Raw genomic sequence first — 15,337 nt, 5'->3', positions numbered from 1 at the left:
ATCTGCCTCAACTTCCTGAGAGCCTGTTGCTGGGCGAGGTGGGGGCAAAGCCCTGGCCCTAGCCTCCCTGTGCTGCTTTACCTTCTTTTTGGGAGGATAACTGCCCCCTGCTTTCAGCACCCCAATGAGAAAGAAAATGTCACGACCAGAAGTCACAGTGTCAGTGATTCCTGATGTGTGGAACTGTCTGATGAATGAGGAGTTCAAGTAAAAAATAAAGTGAACTGATGAAAACCACTTCTGTGCATGGCACAGTGGTGTGCGTCTGTGGTCCCAGCTACTTGGAAAGCTGAAGTGGGAGGATTGCTTGAGCCCATGAGTTGGACATCAGCCTTGAAGAGATAGTGAGACTCCATCTAAAAAAACAAAAACAAAAACACTTCTGACTGGTGTCTGCCTGTAGGTTTCTGACTCTACTCCCTGACTTATGGTGAGAACTTTTTTGCTAACTTGGGAGCCCACAAGAATGAAGTTTTTGCCAAATTTTGGCCCTTAGTGCCTCTAAAACAGTAATGCAAACCTAACCCCAGCCTTGTTAAGACACTCTTTCTGCCCTACCATGATTACCAAATCTCTGCTGAAGTTGCAAGATAAAGTGATCTTGCCGGAAACAAGGACAAATGGGAAAAGGAAACAGGGCTGGATAGGCCCAACCAGTCACAGAGGCCAGGGCTGGGGGTAGGTGGGGCCTGCTTTATTTGAGAACAACTATGAAGGACGATAGGGTTTCCACAGGGGAGAGTACCAGTATTCAAAGCAAAGCGAAAGATGTAAAGTGGGCTGGTGCAGTGGGTCACACCTATAATCCCAGTACTTTGGGGGGCCAAGGCAGGAGGATCACTGGAACTGAAGTGTTCAAGACCAACCTGGACAACATGGTGGGATCCTGTCTCTACCAAAAAAAATTTAAAAATTAGCTGCGCATGGTGGCTACTGTTGTTTCAGCTACTCGGGAGGCTGAGGCAGGAGGATCACTTGAGCCTTGGGAGGTCGAGGCTACAGTGAGCCTGAGTAACAGAGTGGGACCCTGTCTCAAAAACTAAAAAGAGAGAGAGAGAGAAAGATGTAAGTAAAGCCTAGAGGTCACCTGCAAGTGGGCTGCTGGGGGGCACTTGGCCGTGACTGGGGCTCAGGAGAAGTGGGAGCTCAGGGAAGAGAGGCTGGAACAGGGCTCAAAGGGCCTTGAAGGCCAGGTCTGCCAGGGTCCATCACCTCCTCAGGCTGGAGAAGTCAGTGTAACCAGTAGTGATGGGGTCCTGAGGCCCCAGTACTTCTGCCCATCCTCTCCCACTGTCTCCCAAGATCATACAGGGAAGCCTGTTTCCAGATGCCTGTGATTTATTTCCAAAGGAGAGCTGCAGCACATAGGAAAATACACATGGCTTTTCAGTCTACATTTTTACAGAGAAAAGAGATTCAGTCATTGGCTTTCTCAGTGCCATCATCCTGTTCCATGAGGCTCTAGGATAGATGGCCTGTCTCCAAGATCCCGCTTTCAAAGCAGCAGCTTGGCCAAGGCCTCTGGGGGTAGGAGTGAAGGGCAGCAACCCCCATGTGGGGGTGGAGGGGAGCACATGAGCAGCACTCACTGCAAAGCTAAGGCAAAGAATAGAACTGGTGGGAGATGCCTCCCCTCACCCCAGGGGCATGGCTTGCTGAGGCCCAGGATACAGACCAGGCGGGGTGGGGCGGGGTCTGGCCCAGCCTGGAGCAGCAGCGGGACTCTGAGTGTACACGTGCGTGTGGGCTGAAGAGGGGGGCATGCTGAACAGGAAGCCTACCAGGGTATAGAGGGGCTTTAGCCTGCATATTCCCCCTTCCCCAGAACAGCTCCCAGATCGTGGTCCCCAATCCGACACTTGACCCCTCTCATAAGCTCTACTTCAGGTGGGGGGCCCTGTTCAGGTTCCTTCTGCCACCTATCCCCTCCCACTGTCAGTGCAAAACATTCTTAGGGCCAAGCCCCTGAGTCCCCCGTACCCTGACTGGAGCTGCAGGGAAGGGAGGACAGCAAGGTGCTAGCTGGGAGCCTCCCCCAGCACCGGGAATTCCTTGCACATCTCTTGGACAATCATACGGTCCATCTGGCACTGGGGTGAGGTCTCCTCCTCATTCAGGATGCGTCGCAGTATGGCCTGCAGGTCGGGCAGCCGGTGGCGGTGCTGCAGGTAGGGCGTGGTGCGGACTACGGCATGCATCAGGGAGAGGTACTCCATGCGCAGCTGTGGGAAGAGCAGGCCAGCTCAGGGACCCCAGGGAGGTACTGTGACCTCCACTGGACAAGGGCAAGGCCCCACTGCCCCACAGACCCCAGGACTGTGGACCTGAACATCAGGGCTGCATCCCTAGCACCCAGAATGTATCTGGCACAGAATTGGTCTTCAGTAGTTTCTGAGTTGAATCATCCCAACCACAGACAGTCCCAAGTATGTGGGCTGCCCAGAGAAGTCCTGCCCATCCTTTAAAGCTGGTCCTCCAAGGTGCCTCTGTCAGCCAGTCAGCGGCCCCCTGCTGCTCATCCTTTCTTCCCTTGCCGAGAGATCTCATGCACATTCACAGCTTCAAATTGTGACCCACTCACATACCTCTCACCTAGAACTACCCTGTGAGCTCCAGACAGGAATATCCAACTGCCCACTTATCATCTGCACATCTCAGAGACCCAAATCCATATATCCACCATCAAACTCATGATCTTTCCCATCCTCCCAGAGCTGAAGATTTTCTCAAGTTCTTACCTTCAGAAAGAACACTGTTGTCGATCCAAAAGCACAGGCCTGAAACATGGTATCCTCTTTGCTTCCTGTCTCCCACATACCTCATATCCAAGCCATGTCCAAGACCTGGCCATCATACCTCCTACATATGCCCCGAATCCATCTCCAACAGCCTCTTCTCCAACCCATATTCCCAGCACCTCTAGCTGAACCAGTTCCAACAGCCCTTATAATTTTTTTTTTTTTTTGAGACAGGGTCTCGTGCTATCACCCAGGCTGGAGTGCAGTGGCATGATCTTGGCTCACTGCAACCTCCGCCTCCCGGGTTCAAGTGATTCTCCTGCCTCAGCCTCCCAAGTATCTGGGATTACAGGCATGCGCCACCATGCCCAACTACATTTTGTATTTCTTTTTTAGTAAAGATGGGGTTTTGCCATGTTGGCCAGGCAGATCTCAAACTTCAGACCTCAAGTGATCTGCCCACCTTGACCTCCCAAAGTGCTGGGATTACAGGCGTGAGCCACCATGCCCTGCCAGCCCTTATGACTTGACAGCTTGTTCTCACAGAGACCCCTCCAATCCACTGACCTGACCTAGCACTTTGTCTGCTTCCCTCAACATTCCTCATTTCTTTTTTTACCTTTCATTAGAGGAGTACTACCAAAACCTCCTTTAGGCAGCACACCTTGCTAAGTCCCAGACCTGGGTTTCATACGGAGGTGCCTGCACATCAAACGCCAGTGTCTAAGCTGTAGACAAATGCAGAGCCATGTGCAGGACTGAATGTCATTCACCACCACGAACCTTGAATGGACACGCAGCACTGCCTGGGCCTCCCACTGCTTTTCTCTGCTGTGCTACTCTCCCTTAGAGTAGCAATAATACCCACGCCGTCTGTCTTCCAAACCTAAACTACCTAGTCAGCTGGCCTTGTGCTTCGTAGAGAAAACAGAAGTAATCTTGCATAAAGCCGTCTTTCTCCTCAGTACCCACATCTCACCTGTCCCTACCAGAATGAGCGGCCCTAGCTCCTGTTCACGTAGGCATGGACCAGGACTCTCCCCTGCTGCCCCATTCACTTGACTCCTGTGGTGGCCCACCATTTCCAACACATCATCCATCTCTCTGTGCTTGCTGGATCATTCCCTCTGGCCAGAGCATGCACCACCATCCCTACCTTTTTTTTTTTTTTTTTTGAGACAAGGTCTTGCTTTGTTGCCCAGGCCAGAGTGCAATGGCACAATCATGGCTCACTGCAGCCTTAACCTCCTGGGCTCATGTAATCTTCTCACTTCAGCCTCCAAAGTAGCTGGAATTACAGGTGCATATCACCATGCCGAGCTAATTTTATTTTCTTTTATTTTGAGACAGAGTCTCGCTGTGTCTCCAGGTGCGAGGCACCAGGCTGGAGTGCAGTGGAGTGATCTCGGCTCACTGCAGCCTCCACCTCCTGGGTTCAAGCAATTCTCCTGCCTCAGCCTCCTGAGTAGCTGGGACTACAGGCGCACGCCACCACACCCAGCTAATTTTTGTATTTTATTAGAGACGGGGTTTCACTATGTTGGCCAGGATGGTCTCGATCTCCTGACCTCGTGATCCGCCTGCCTTGGCCTCCCAAGGTGCTAGGATTAGACATGAGCCACCATGCCCGGCCCCGATTTATTTTTTATTGTGGTCCATCAGGCTACACAGAGGTCTCACCAACCACGTTGCCCAGGCTGATCTTCAACTCAGGGACTCAAGTGATCCTCCCGCTTCAGCCTCCCAAAGTGCTGGGATTACAGATGTGAGCTGCCGCACCTGGCCAACATCCCCTGTCTTCAAAACATTCTTCCTTGCCAGGCATGGTAGCTCACGCCTGTAATCCCAGCACTTTGGGAGGCTGAGGCAGGTGGATTGCATGAGGTCAGGAGTTCGAGACCAGCCTGGCCAACGTGACGAAACCCCGTCTCCATTAAAATATAAAAATTAGCTGGGCGTGGTGGTGTGTGCCTGTAATCCCAGCAACTCAGGAGGCTGAGGCAGGAGATCATTGGACCTGGGAGGCAGAGGTTGCAGTGAGCCAGGATCGCGCCATTGCACTCCAGCCTGGGAGACTCCAACTCAAAAAACAACAACAACAAAATGAAACACTCTCCCTATCCCCATGTCATCTCCCTCCAGTGACCTCCCTCCCATTTTTCTCTTCCCCTTCACAGAAAATTCACAAGAGTTGTCTCCATTTACTGCTTCCAACTCTCCCCTCAGACTCCCCAATAACTTCAAGTTCTTTCAAACTTTCTATTCAGACTCTCCTCCTTGCACCCCACTGGCATTGTTTATCAGTCATCACTGATCTCTGTGTGGTGAATCCAATGGCCAATTCTCAGCCCATCTTGCTCAAGCTGCTAACGGTGTAGAGAGGGCTGATCTTCCTCCTCTAAACATGTGGCTTTGGGCTCCTGCTTTTTTGGTTCTCTTCCTGGGTTTCTCCCTAGTTGTTCCAGCTGTGCCCAGGGCTGCAGCCCGAGCTTCCCACTGACCTGCCCATCTATCTCATTTCTGAGAAAATCACATTGTCACAGGCTTCCCATCATCACAGACAACTCCAAAATGTCTCTCTAGTCCCAGCTCATTCCCCACTGCCTCCCTGATGCCCTTGGTACCTGGGTGTCTAGCAGGCATCTCCTCAATCTTGACACATTCAAAACACAACTCTCTATTTTCCCCCAAAAAGTTCTCACAGCCTCCCCAGCTTCAATCATCAGCACTTCATCCATCTAGCTGCTCAAGATGTATCAAGCAGCAAGCCCTGCCAGACCCACTTACTAAGCACTCCACACCTGGCCTCTTCGCGCCACTGCCAGGCCCATCCCCACCCCATCCATGCCACCTGGACCACTGCGGCTGTTCCTCCCTGGCTGGCTTTCACTCTGCTGGCACACAGTTCAGATTCCATGTGGGATGTTAGTCACATCACATTTCCCATTCCTGAGAAGATCACAACCTCCTGCAGCAGCCTCTAAGGCTGTGTAGCCTCCATCCTCCATGCCTCATCTCCCACCCCTCCCTCCTCTCCAGCCTCCCGCAGCCGCCGTACCTCCAGATCACTCATGGCTGGCTCTTCTGGCTCTTGGTGCACCTGCTGTGGTTTTTGAGTGGCCACCTACACTTACCTGGCTCCAGCAGTGGCCTTGCCCCCTCATCTCCACTCAATGTCATGCTCCCTGCCATTCTGTTTCAGTTTCCACAGAGTGACCCTCCCTGCTGCAGCCACCTCCAAGTACCTTGTCTCCTGGTGACAGGTCCGCGATGTGCCTCACAGTGATGTCAATGAGAGCCATCATGTCTGTGTGGTAGAAGATGGCAGCTGTTGCCGGGCTGCCAAACACATCCTGAAGGAACTTGAGGACAGAGTGTGGCGGCTGTGGCTCATGTTTGAAGATACGCACAGGGTCATCTAGGAGGCAGGAGTCACAGGAGTCAGGGTGGTCCTTGTGGGAGTCCCAGAGTCACCCCAGGGGGTTATAGGAGTCATTGCAGGGGTCATGGAGTCACAGGGCATCGAACTGGTACCCACGCAGATTCCCGGGCCCTCACCCCCTCTGTTCAGGAGCAACAACAGCTTCTCGGAGAAGATCTTGACATTGGTGTGTTTGCTCAGGGCAGCCATGATGACATTCTGGTCAGGGGCTAAGGAAGGACATGGGTATAGACAGGGTGCCGAGCCTGAGAGCCCCCATGTGCTCAGCCACCGCCTGGCCAGGCCCTGCCCCACCTGGCAAGTGCAGATTGAGAGCCAGAAGCAGGTTCACACAGAGATCCGGCAGCTGCTCCGTGGTGTCCATGGGCAGGCCGTCCTCGACGATGCTCAATAGGAACTGGGCGAAAGGCGTGCCCAGGTGCTCTGGGAGAGGGGGGCACAGAAGTCTGCAGCCCCATTCTCCCCCAAACCCACCACCCACCCTTCTTGGCTTTCTGTGAGCCTTGGGGATATCCTATCCCTGCTAGGCTGTGTAGCTAGCAGGTCCCAGGCCCTCAGACCATGGGCCCTGGCTCAGGACCTGTGATCAGCTGGTTGGTGACTGCATTCTTACCATAGTGTGCGTAGGGTACTGCCTCTCCCATGGAGAAGACCATGGCCAGGATGAGGGCAGAGTAACAGAGTTTCTGGTGGTCTGGGGGGGAAAGGCAGGCAGTCAAGAGTCCCCAGAGATGGCAGGAAACCCCAGCAGGTGGCAGGAACCCCCTCTAGATGGCAGGAAGTTCCCTCCCACCCGCCCTCCAGCCTCACCCTGTGTGTCTGTCTGCATGTCCCTCGCCAGCTCCACAGGCAGCACAGATGACACAAGCGTGGAGATGATGGCTGCGTCCAGGCTGCACATGGCACCGAAGCACTTGAGGAGCAGCAGCCGCAGTGATGCTCGGTGCTCCTAGCAGGGAACCCTGTGTGCTCAGTGCCTGGAACTCCCCCACTACCTAGGTCTCTCCAAGCCCCCTCCCCTCGTCCTTCACATACCATTTGGTAATAGGCCACCAAGGCCAGGACAGACTCGAACTCGTTTCTCTTGCACATTTTCTTGCAAACTTCAGGGTCTGCATCGGTCTACAGAAAAGAGGAAGTGAGAGTGTCAGCCAGCATGAGTGGGGCTGTGTAGCCATGCAAGAGAGGGCTGAGCACATATGTGTAGGGAAGACCCCCAGGCACTGTAGAGGGATGCTGCAGGGCGGGGGTCACTGTTCCCCATGTGGGGTATGTGTGTGGGCCCCCGCCCTCACCAGAATATGCAGCAGCTCCTCCAGGTAGCAGCGGATGACACCCTCATCCTCATAAAGTGCCCAACTGCGCTGCTGGGCGTCGTCCTTCCGCCGAGCCAGGTCTGCAAAGATCACCTCCAGTCTCTGCTGGTCATGGCAGACCTGCCCTGAGGGCAGGGCCGTGCTGAGGTCCTAGGGGGAGGGCGAGGCATGACTCAGCATACTCTCTGCCCTCACCATCTCCGGGAAGCCCCCAAGGCCTGGAGAGTCCACCTGCGGACCTATACTCTGTGAACTCAAGTCCGTCCTGGCCCACACTGGCTCAACTCCAGTCTTGATGACCTCCCAGGACAGGACTCAACAGGAGACTCATCTGTGGGGGAGGGGGTGATTTCAACAGCACAGCTCCCATCCCAGACCTGGATAAACACCACCGACCAGGAGGGCCATGAACTCTGTCACTGCCAAATGTGACTCTGAGAACTCACTCTCCCATTCCACACAAAGTGGTACAGGCCTGTCATCTACCAACTTCCCACATTTTCCTTGAACCCTGCTGACCAGGCACTGGCTGTTGTGCCCGGCACAGGTAAGCCCATTGGCCGACTCCCCAACACCCAAACCAGAACTGTAAGAGGAACCATGGGGCCCTAAAGAGGGACCCTTGGTCTATCTGACCCCAATCATATATGCTGGGCTCACTGTCCTGTCCTGCTTGTGAGTACCAAGGATCCCAACCATCCCATGATGCCCACACACCTCACTCCCTCTCATCCAAGTCAGCTCCTAGGACTCCGTCACAATCACAGCTCTCCCAGCACTCAATCTCTCACTGCCAAGGTCAGCAAGGCACTACCCTCACCCATGCCCTGTGTCCATTCCTTCCCTGCAGCCAGACAGAACTCTTGGCCACCCACATCTGGTCTCATCTGTCACCTGACCCAGGTCTCACCTCCTCCCACAGCACCCACTTCCTCACTCCCTGTGTTCCAGCCCTGCGGGCCTTGTTCCACTTCCTCCCACGAGCCAAGCTCACTCCTGCCTTGTGGCCCTTGTCCAGGCTGCGCATCTGCCTGGAATGCTTGTCCTTCCTTTCTGCTTCAGAAATCAGCTCAATGTCCCCAGTGCCTAGCACAGTAAGAGCTCCGAGCCAGAGCTTGAGAAATACCTGTAATGTATGGGCTGGACAAGTGTATGAGGGTGGGAACAGGGTGGGTAGCAGGGTGGCCCTGCTGTACCGCCCACCCTCACCTTGCCCTCTACAAGTGAGAGGAGGACCTGCTCCATGACAGGTGAGCTGGCTGGCACGGAGGCCTGGATGTGACCCACTATGACGCCGATGGCCACCCGGCACAATTCATGGCTCAGGCCAGTGTTTCTCCGCACAAGCTCCATCAGCTCAGCCCCAATGGTCCTGGGCACAGCCGCCTCAGCTTCTGCCTTCTCCTCTGTGGTCCCCAGGTTCAGTGTACCCAGGGCTTCCAGGTCATCAGGGGCTGAGGTTGTACCAGCTGCCACTTCTTCTTCTGCAGGGGTTTCAGGAGCTGAGGCCCTGGAGGGAGGGGGCTGGGCTTGGGACACGGTGGTGTGGGTGCTTCGGCGGGGTACAGGTGGGGGTGTGGGTGAGCAGCTGGAGCCCGGCTCAGATGGGCCGGAGCTGGTATAGAGCGTGTCCAGGGAGGTGCTGCTGACTGAGGAGCCGCTGGACACACAGTTACCCCCGGAGGGCGTGGTGTTGTGGCCACCTGTGAGCAGTGAGTAGAAGCTGTGCCGGGGCAGCCCCCTGGAAAACCACACCCTTCCTTGCCCAGAGCCCCTGTCTCCTAACACAGGGCCTAGTTTCTCTGCTAGGTACTGTTTCCCCACAAATCCCAGAGCTCCTAATTGCCCCAACATGGGAGTCCTGTCTTCTTCCCAAGCTTACAGCCTCCATCTCCCTGACATGGGCAGAACAACCACTCCAAGCACAGGGTGCCTCTACTCTAATTCCCCGAACCCTGCCTTCTTACCACTCCCAGAGGCCATCAGGGCCTCTCGGTCTCGGCGCTTCACTGGTGGGGGCGGTGTGGTGGGTGCTGCTCGGCGAGGCTGTGGTGGGATCTGGGAAGATGGAAGTAGGATCTGGAAGGACAGACTGACATCCAGGGCGGCAGCCAGGCTTGGGCCTGGAGCCCTGGGCATAGGCAGGACTATGGCACTGGGGTGCACCACTCCTGAGTGGACCCCTTGAGCCTCTGGATGAAGCCTTAAGCCCCACCCAACTCCCTTCTACAGGATGCCCTCACCACACACCTGGTAGAGGCCTCCATCTGTCCCAAGATGCTCAGAACTGGGCAGGCTGCGCTGCCGCTCGAACCCGGCTCGACACACCCCATTGGGCTGCCTGGCTGCAGCAGCATCCAAGTGGTGGTCACTGGTCGATGGGGTCATAACTGCAACACTGGAGGCTGAAGGGCCTCTGCGTGACAGGGTCTCTTTCCGGTGGTGGATCAGCTTCCTGATGGAGGGACGGGGGACTATGGTGGTTGCATCTCACAGCGCAAAGTCCTTATATGCCTCCTGTGGGATGCTGGGACCCCATAGCCCAGGCCCCTCAGACACCCCTATCTCCTCCATGCTCCACCCCAGCCTGCACTGCCCCATACTATCCTCAGTCCTGTGCTCTGCACATCCCTGGTGCTCACTGAAGGACCTGACCCCATCATGCTCTCTGGGAGGTGCCACCCCTCCCCCACCCCTGCCAACCCTCACATTCCCCAGGCCTACCTGCCCCATGACACTCACTAAAGAACCCCACCCCACATGCTCACCAGGCGGTGCCTCTCCACTCCCCCCACACTCACTGGAGGACTCCACGCTGTTCCAGGCTGTACTTGCCACCATCCCGCATGGCTGTGTTGTGTACAGCCTCGATGGCCCGGTCAATGGCCTGGAGGACATCCTGCTCCAGGCCCTGGGGAGCAGGGGACAGCAGTTAGACCTGAAGGCCAAATGGAGGTGCTCAGCCCAGACCCAGACCGAGACAGAACCCAGGTCAGAACACCACTACAGCTAAAGCCTGGAATGCTAGACACAGCACAGAAAGTTGAACCAGAATATGGAATAAGGTTTTCAAACTGCATCACTCCGGGAGCTGAGGCACAGGGTGACCCCCATGCAGCCACATTACATATGGAGGCCCCGATCAGGATTTTACCCCGCAGCAAGTCTCTTGGCTAAGATGTCTCTGAAAATCAGAGGTCTAAAGCAAAAAAGCCCAGAGATTCCCAGCTTGGGGCCAGGAGTGCATACCTAGTCTATCCCTGATTTTGGCTCAGAGCCCAGGTTGAGATGCTAAGCAGGAGGCCTCCATGTCTGGAATCCTTAATACATCACTCTGCATCTTGCTGCTCTTTCGCAAAACCAAGGTCATACCCCAGCACAGCCCTGTCTTTGCAGAGCCGTCTGTAAGCCCTGGGAGCTGGTCAAAGGGACTTACCCTCCCCAACCCTGCTCCGGCCCTCATCCCCACAAGGTATCTCAGTAAGCTTCCAGACCTTCCCTAGGAAGCAGTTCTGTGTTTGTGGCAAAGGATGAACATGAGAGAGGGGCCTAGGCCCTGCTCCAGGTTCTGTATTGCCATCCCCAACAACCCAGGGGTCCAGTCTACCCGGCCTATTTGTGATGGGGGGTGTGGGGGACCAGCTACCCCCAGCCCTCCCCTGACCCTGGCACACATGGTCATCAGGCTATACAGGAGCCCCAGAGCTGAGATGAACTCACTCCACCATCAGTTTGAGAAGCTGAGAAGCTTCCCCGATGGGGACAGACAGGTGGGCATGGAGGTCAGCAAAGCCCTCCAAGTGGTATGAGGTGTGCCAGAGTGCAGGTAGAGAAGACAGATGGGGGGACAGAAAAAGAAAGACACATACACACAGTAAGAAAGGCATGGAGAAAGAGAGGAGCTCAGAGAGGAATGGAGAAGCAGACAGAGGGAAACAATGCAGAAAGAAACTGAGAGCCAGAGCCACAGTGTGGGGGAGCGTCGGAGGAAGAAATGAAAATACACACAGGTGGAGTCGGAACGACACCGGCAGAGAGGCACAGAGAGTCACAGCAATGAGACAGAAAGAGACACGCAGAAAGAAACTAAGAAACGGTGACAGAGAAGATGGTAGCCTCTCTGCCCTCCATAAACACTTTGCCCCACTGGTCCTGGCTGGAAGCAGGGGACTTATAGACCCTTGACTTCTATGCCCAGTAGGGGAAGAGACAGGGCTTTCCTCAGAGGCCATCAATGAAACCCCATTCCCAAAAAGGATGGGTCTGACACACAGCAACCACGGTATCCACGGCCCTCACTCTCACCCCAGGCACTCCTAGATGGGATCACACCAAGGGTCTATGAGGAAGCCCCTAGGGCCCAGGGCCCATCCTCCCTGGTAAGACCAGATGACACTTCTAAATTTATCCTGTTATTTCTGTCCTGAACTGGGCTGGGACAGGCTGTTTCCTAAAGGATCGGGACTAGGACGGGGCGGGGGTGTCTGGCACAGGCCAGGCAGCTCTGGGCCCTTCTTCCCCCTCTGGTCAGAATAGACCAGCTGGAGACACTGCACCCCAACCCCCGCAGCAGGGCTGCTCTTAGGGAAACAGGAACTGGGACTGCAGCTTCCACTGGAAGGAAATGGGGCCACGGGCAGACCAGGGGAAGCTATAAGAACTCATTTCAACACAATGGGAGCAGTCTCCACTCTAGGCTGGGGAAAAGAAGGGATGGAGCCCCCTCACTTTCAAAGGAAGAATGTTTGAGAAGTCAGGGCTGGGGAGTGGAGGGAGCAGTGTGCCCTGTCAGCAGAGGCCTGGGTCCTTGGTTCAAATAAGGTTAGGAGAGACTTAAGAAGAGCCTAGAGGGTGGCTGAGCACAGGCTAGTGAAAGACACTAAAGTACCAAAGCTTGGGTGTCACATAGAGGATGGAGGTGTCTATGGTTCCAGTGTCCAAGTTGGGGGGTTGAGGACCTGCAGGATGGCTGGGGAAACAGGTGGTGTCCAAGGTGGCCCAGGTCTCAGTGGTGGCTTCAACGGGGGGAGGGGGGAGGGAAAAGGGGAAGGGGGAAGGAAGGAGGGAGGGAGGGTGGGTGTGGGGTCCTAGGAATCCGCAGAAGGATCATATTAAGGATCTGGGGTCTCAGGGATTTGAATAATTGGCCAGAATTCGGTGGGGATGGAATCTCAGGGTCGCCATTCACTTGGCGGATTTGACATTGTTGGGTCTAGGGTACCGAGGAGTCTCAGTCCCAGAGTTAGGCTTTTGGTCGATCGGGAGTTGGGCTGTCAAGGGCCTGGTCTTTTGTGGGTGACGCTGACTCTTGGGGTCTCAGCCCTCGTGGGTCCGAGGGTCAGGTTCTCAAACTGCCTGTCTGATAGAGGTCCTGGCCTCGGGTCCCGGAGAGGGTGGGGTTCCTGGGTCGGTTCCGCGGGGCTGTGAAGGGGTCCTGCCCTAAGGGCGCGGAGGCCGGGCGGGGAGGGGCGCACTCACCTGCAGGCGGCGCAGGTAGGCTGGTGGCACGTAGCCCGTCTCACCACTGCGCGCCCGCGCTGCCAGCCACCAGTGCGCGCTGCTTCGCTCCAGGACCAGGAAGGTCTCGCCCGCGGCGAACGCCAGCGCGTTGGGCTCCGCCGAGCGGAACGCGTACAGCGCGCGGTACATGGGGCTGGGCCGGTCAGGTGCAGGAAAGGTGGTAAGCGCTGCGGAGCCACAACGCCAGGCCCGAAGCTCCGCGCCGCGCCGCGCTCGCCCCGCCCCGTGACACACCAAGCATGCGCGCGCGCGCCCGCTCGCCAAAGCCCCGCCCCGGGCTGTAACGTTCCACGCGCCGGAGCGCAGCGCCCCCGCGCGGCCATGAGAGGTGCGGCGGGGCGGGGCTCCAGAGCTCGCTGCCGCCTCTGGTCCCTCCCGACTCCAGGACTCCAGGCCCCTCATCCCCGGACCCCGCACCCTCATTCCTCTCACTGGCCTTGGCTTCATCCGTTCAGCCCTCGGCTCCCTTTCCTCGCTCAAGTCCTAGCGCTGCGTCCCGTCCTACCTCCCGGTGAAAGCGCGCTCCGCTCCCGCCGCCCTGGCGGAGTGGGTCCCATCTACTAACTGCAAGGACGGCGACTTCGAAAAGACGATCTTGCTGATCCGACACTTGGAAGCCCCCGTGGGGCCCAGCTCTCCTCTGTATGTCTAGGCCTCACCACCTCTATTCACCGAGTGCCGGTGGTGGCCAGTGGGGAGCAAGGGTGAGGAAAAGAGGGCTATAAAAACAGAAGAAACCAGGCGGGGCTATTCCTTGTCTAAAGCCCTCCCATCTTTGCTCCCCACCCCTCCTCCTCCTCTCTCTTCAGCCATGGCTGGTTTTCTCTATATTGGGTCTTTGCATATTTTGTTCCCTCTACCTGGGACACTCTTCCCTTCTGTCTCCTATAGTATTTGTCCGTCAAACTCCCATCCCTATCAATAGCTATCATCTTGCTGTGCTTTATTGCCTTTATAGGATTTAAGATTTCTGATGCCTCTTTCTGAGAGCATACAGGAGGGCTGGAAGAGGGAGTGGGGTACCATGCGGCCTCAAAAACCTGTTTGATCCTCTCAGCTTTCCAGTCAGCCCAGACCTCCAGGTATTTGAAATCCTGGTCAGGGAAGAGGCCTTCAGGGTCCTGGAGAGATGGTGGCTGAGAATGACTAAGCTACACTCCACAGGAAGCCTGAGCCCACTCCACAAGAAGCAGGGTCGTGGATATGACCAGGCCAGTGTGTGCAGGTTTTCTACTTTTATCTGTATTTATTTTTTGAGACAGGGTCTTGCTCTGTCGTTCAGGCTGAAGTACAGTGGGATGATCAAGCTTACTGCAGCCTTGATCTTCCAGGCTGAAGCCTCCTAAGTAGCTGGGACTACAGGCATGCACCACCACACTCAGCTAATTTTTTTTTTTTTTTTAAGTAGAGACAAGGTATTGCTATGTTGCTCTGGCTAGTCTCAAATTCCTGGACTCAAGCAGTCCTCCCGCCTCAGCCTTCCAGTGTTGGGATCCTGTAATCAGTCTGATCCAGTTGCCTATTTTTATGTCTAGAGTACATAGGCATACTGCGAGGTTCAGTTGAGGGGTAGAACAGCTAGAAACTAACATCCAGACCGTGCCTTCTCTGCACCAGGTCTGGCTCTGCAGTTTAAGTCCTTTCTTGGCCCCTCCTCCTCCCAGAAGCCCTCCTGGGGCAGAGGAGTAGAATCTCAGGGTCTGTGATGGCTGGGACTACTTGAAGAGACTTGGTGTAATTGCAATGGGGCCCAGGGCTGGGCAGGAGTGGTGACAGGTGGTGTGGCCAAGAGGTCCACCCTACCTACCCAAACACGCCCTTTTAACGTGCCCTCTATCACGTGGGCCCCTTTACAACATAGATCATGGCTGCCAATGGACCAGAGCCTAGAGGCTAGAGACATGAGTATTGGCTCCAGGACATCTATCACAATAGCCAGCCAATTAGCTGCTGCCAGTGGCATAGAAGGGATTAAAAGCTGGACCCAAGGTTTGCAGCACCTGCTACCTAACTGGCTTAAGTTGCATAGGACCCACGAGAACACCTGTGCCAAGTGTTGTGTGGTTTGAGACTCTCAGCTGGCACAGATCCCAGAAGAATCTGGCTAAGGTATGTATGTGGGGGGATCCTTTCTGGGTGACCTTCAGCATGCTAGATTGGAGACTGCAGACCATGCCAAGAGGCTGGGCTGACTTTAGGATCCATGGGGTAGTGGTGGTGGCCAGAATACTGAACCAGGAAGGTGGTCACAGCATGTGGTAAGGATTCCTAGGGTTGGGAGGGCGACTCCCTGCCCTTGAAAGAATGACAGCAGCACTACA

The 15,337-nt window shown here is 55.6% G+C and overlaps 1 protein-coding gene across 2 annotated transcripts; it reads right to left on the bottom strand.

Moving 5' to 3' along the window:
• Positions 1-1,320: 1,320 nt before the first annotated feature.
• Positions 1,321-13,266, bottom strand: NCKIPSD (NCK interacting protein with SH3 domain). 2 transcript variants are annotated; one of them, XM_017510898.1, is made up of 13 exons: positions 12,975-13,266; positions 10,298-10,407; positions 9,747-9,951; positions 9,464-9,554; positions 8,706-9,199; positions 7,476-7,646; positions 7,216-7,302; positions 6,991-7,129; positions 6,794-6,874; positions 6,475-6,603; positions 6,297-6,389; positions 5,984-6,156; positions 1,321-2,222 (listed from the first exon to the last, which is right to left on the bottom strand). In XM_017510898.1, exons 1-13 carry the CDS (start codon positions 13,143-13,145, stop codon positions 2,019-2,021), a joined length of 2,148 nt encoding a protein of 715 aa, XP_017366387.1. In that variant the 5' UTR covers positions 13,146-13,266; the 3' UTR covers positions 1,321-2,018. The 2 variants fall into 2 exon arrangements, with proteins under 2 accessions (XP_017366387.1, XP_017366472.1); XM_017510983.2 differs by having other exon boundaries at positions 10,298-10,434; positions 12,975-13,241.
• Between the last annotated feature and the right edge of the window lie 2,071 nt (positions 13,267-15,337).

This window comes from Cebus imitator, unplaced genomic scaffold (genome assembly GCF_001604975.1).
Source record: "Cebus imitator isolate Cc_AM_T3 unplaced genomic scaffold, Cebus_imitator-1.0 Scaffold0, whole genome shotgun sequence".
Taxonomy (NCBI): domain Eukaryota; kingdom Metazoa; phylum Chordata; class Mammalia; order Primates; family Cebidae; genus Cebus; species Cebus imitator.
The sequence above is the reverse complement of the archived record's forward strand: the minus strand, read 5'-3'. Positions and strand labels throughout refer to the sequence as shown.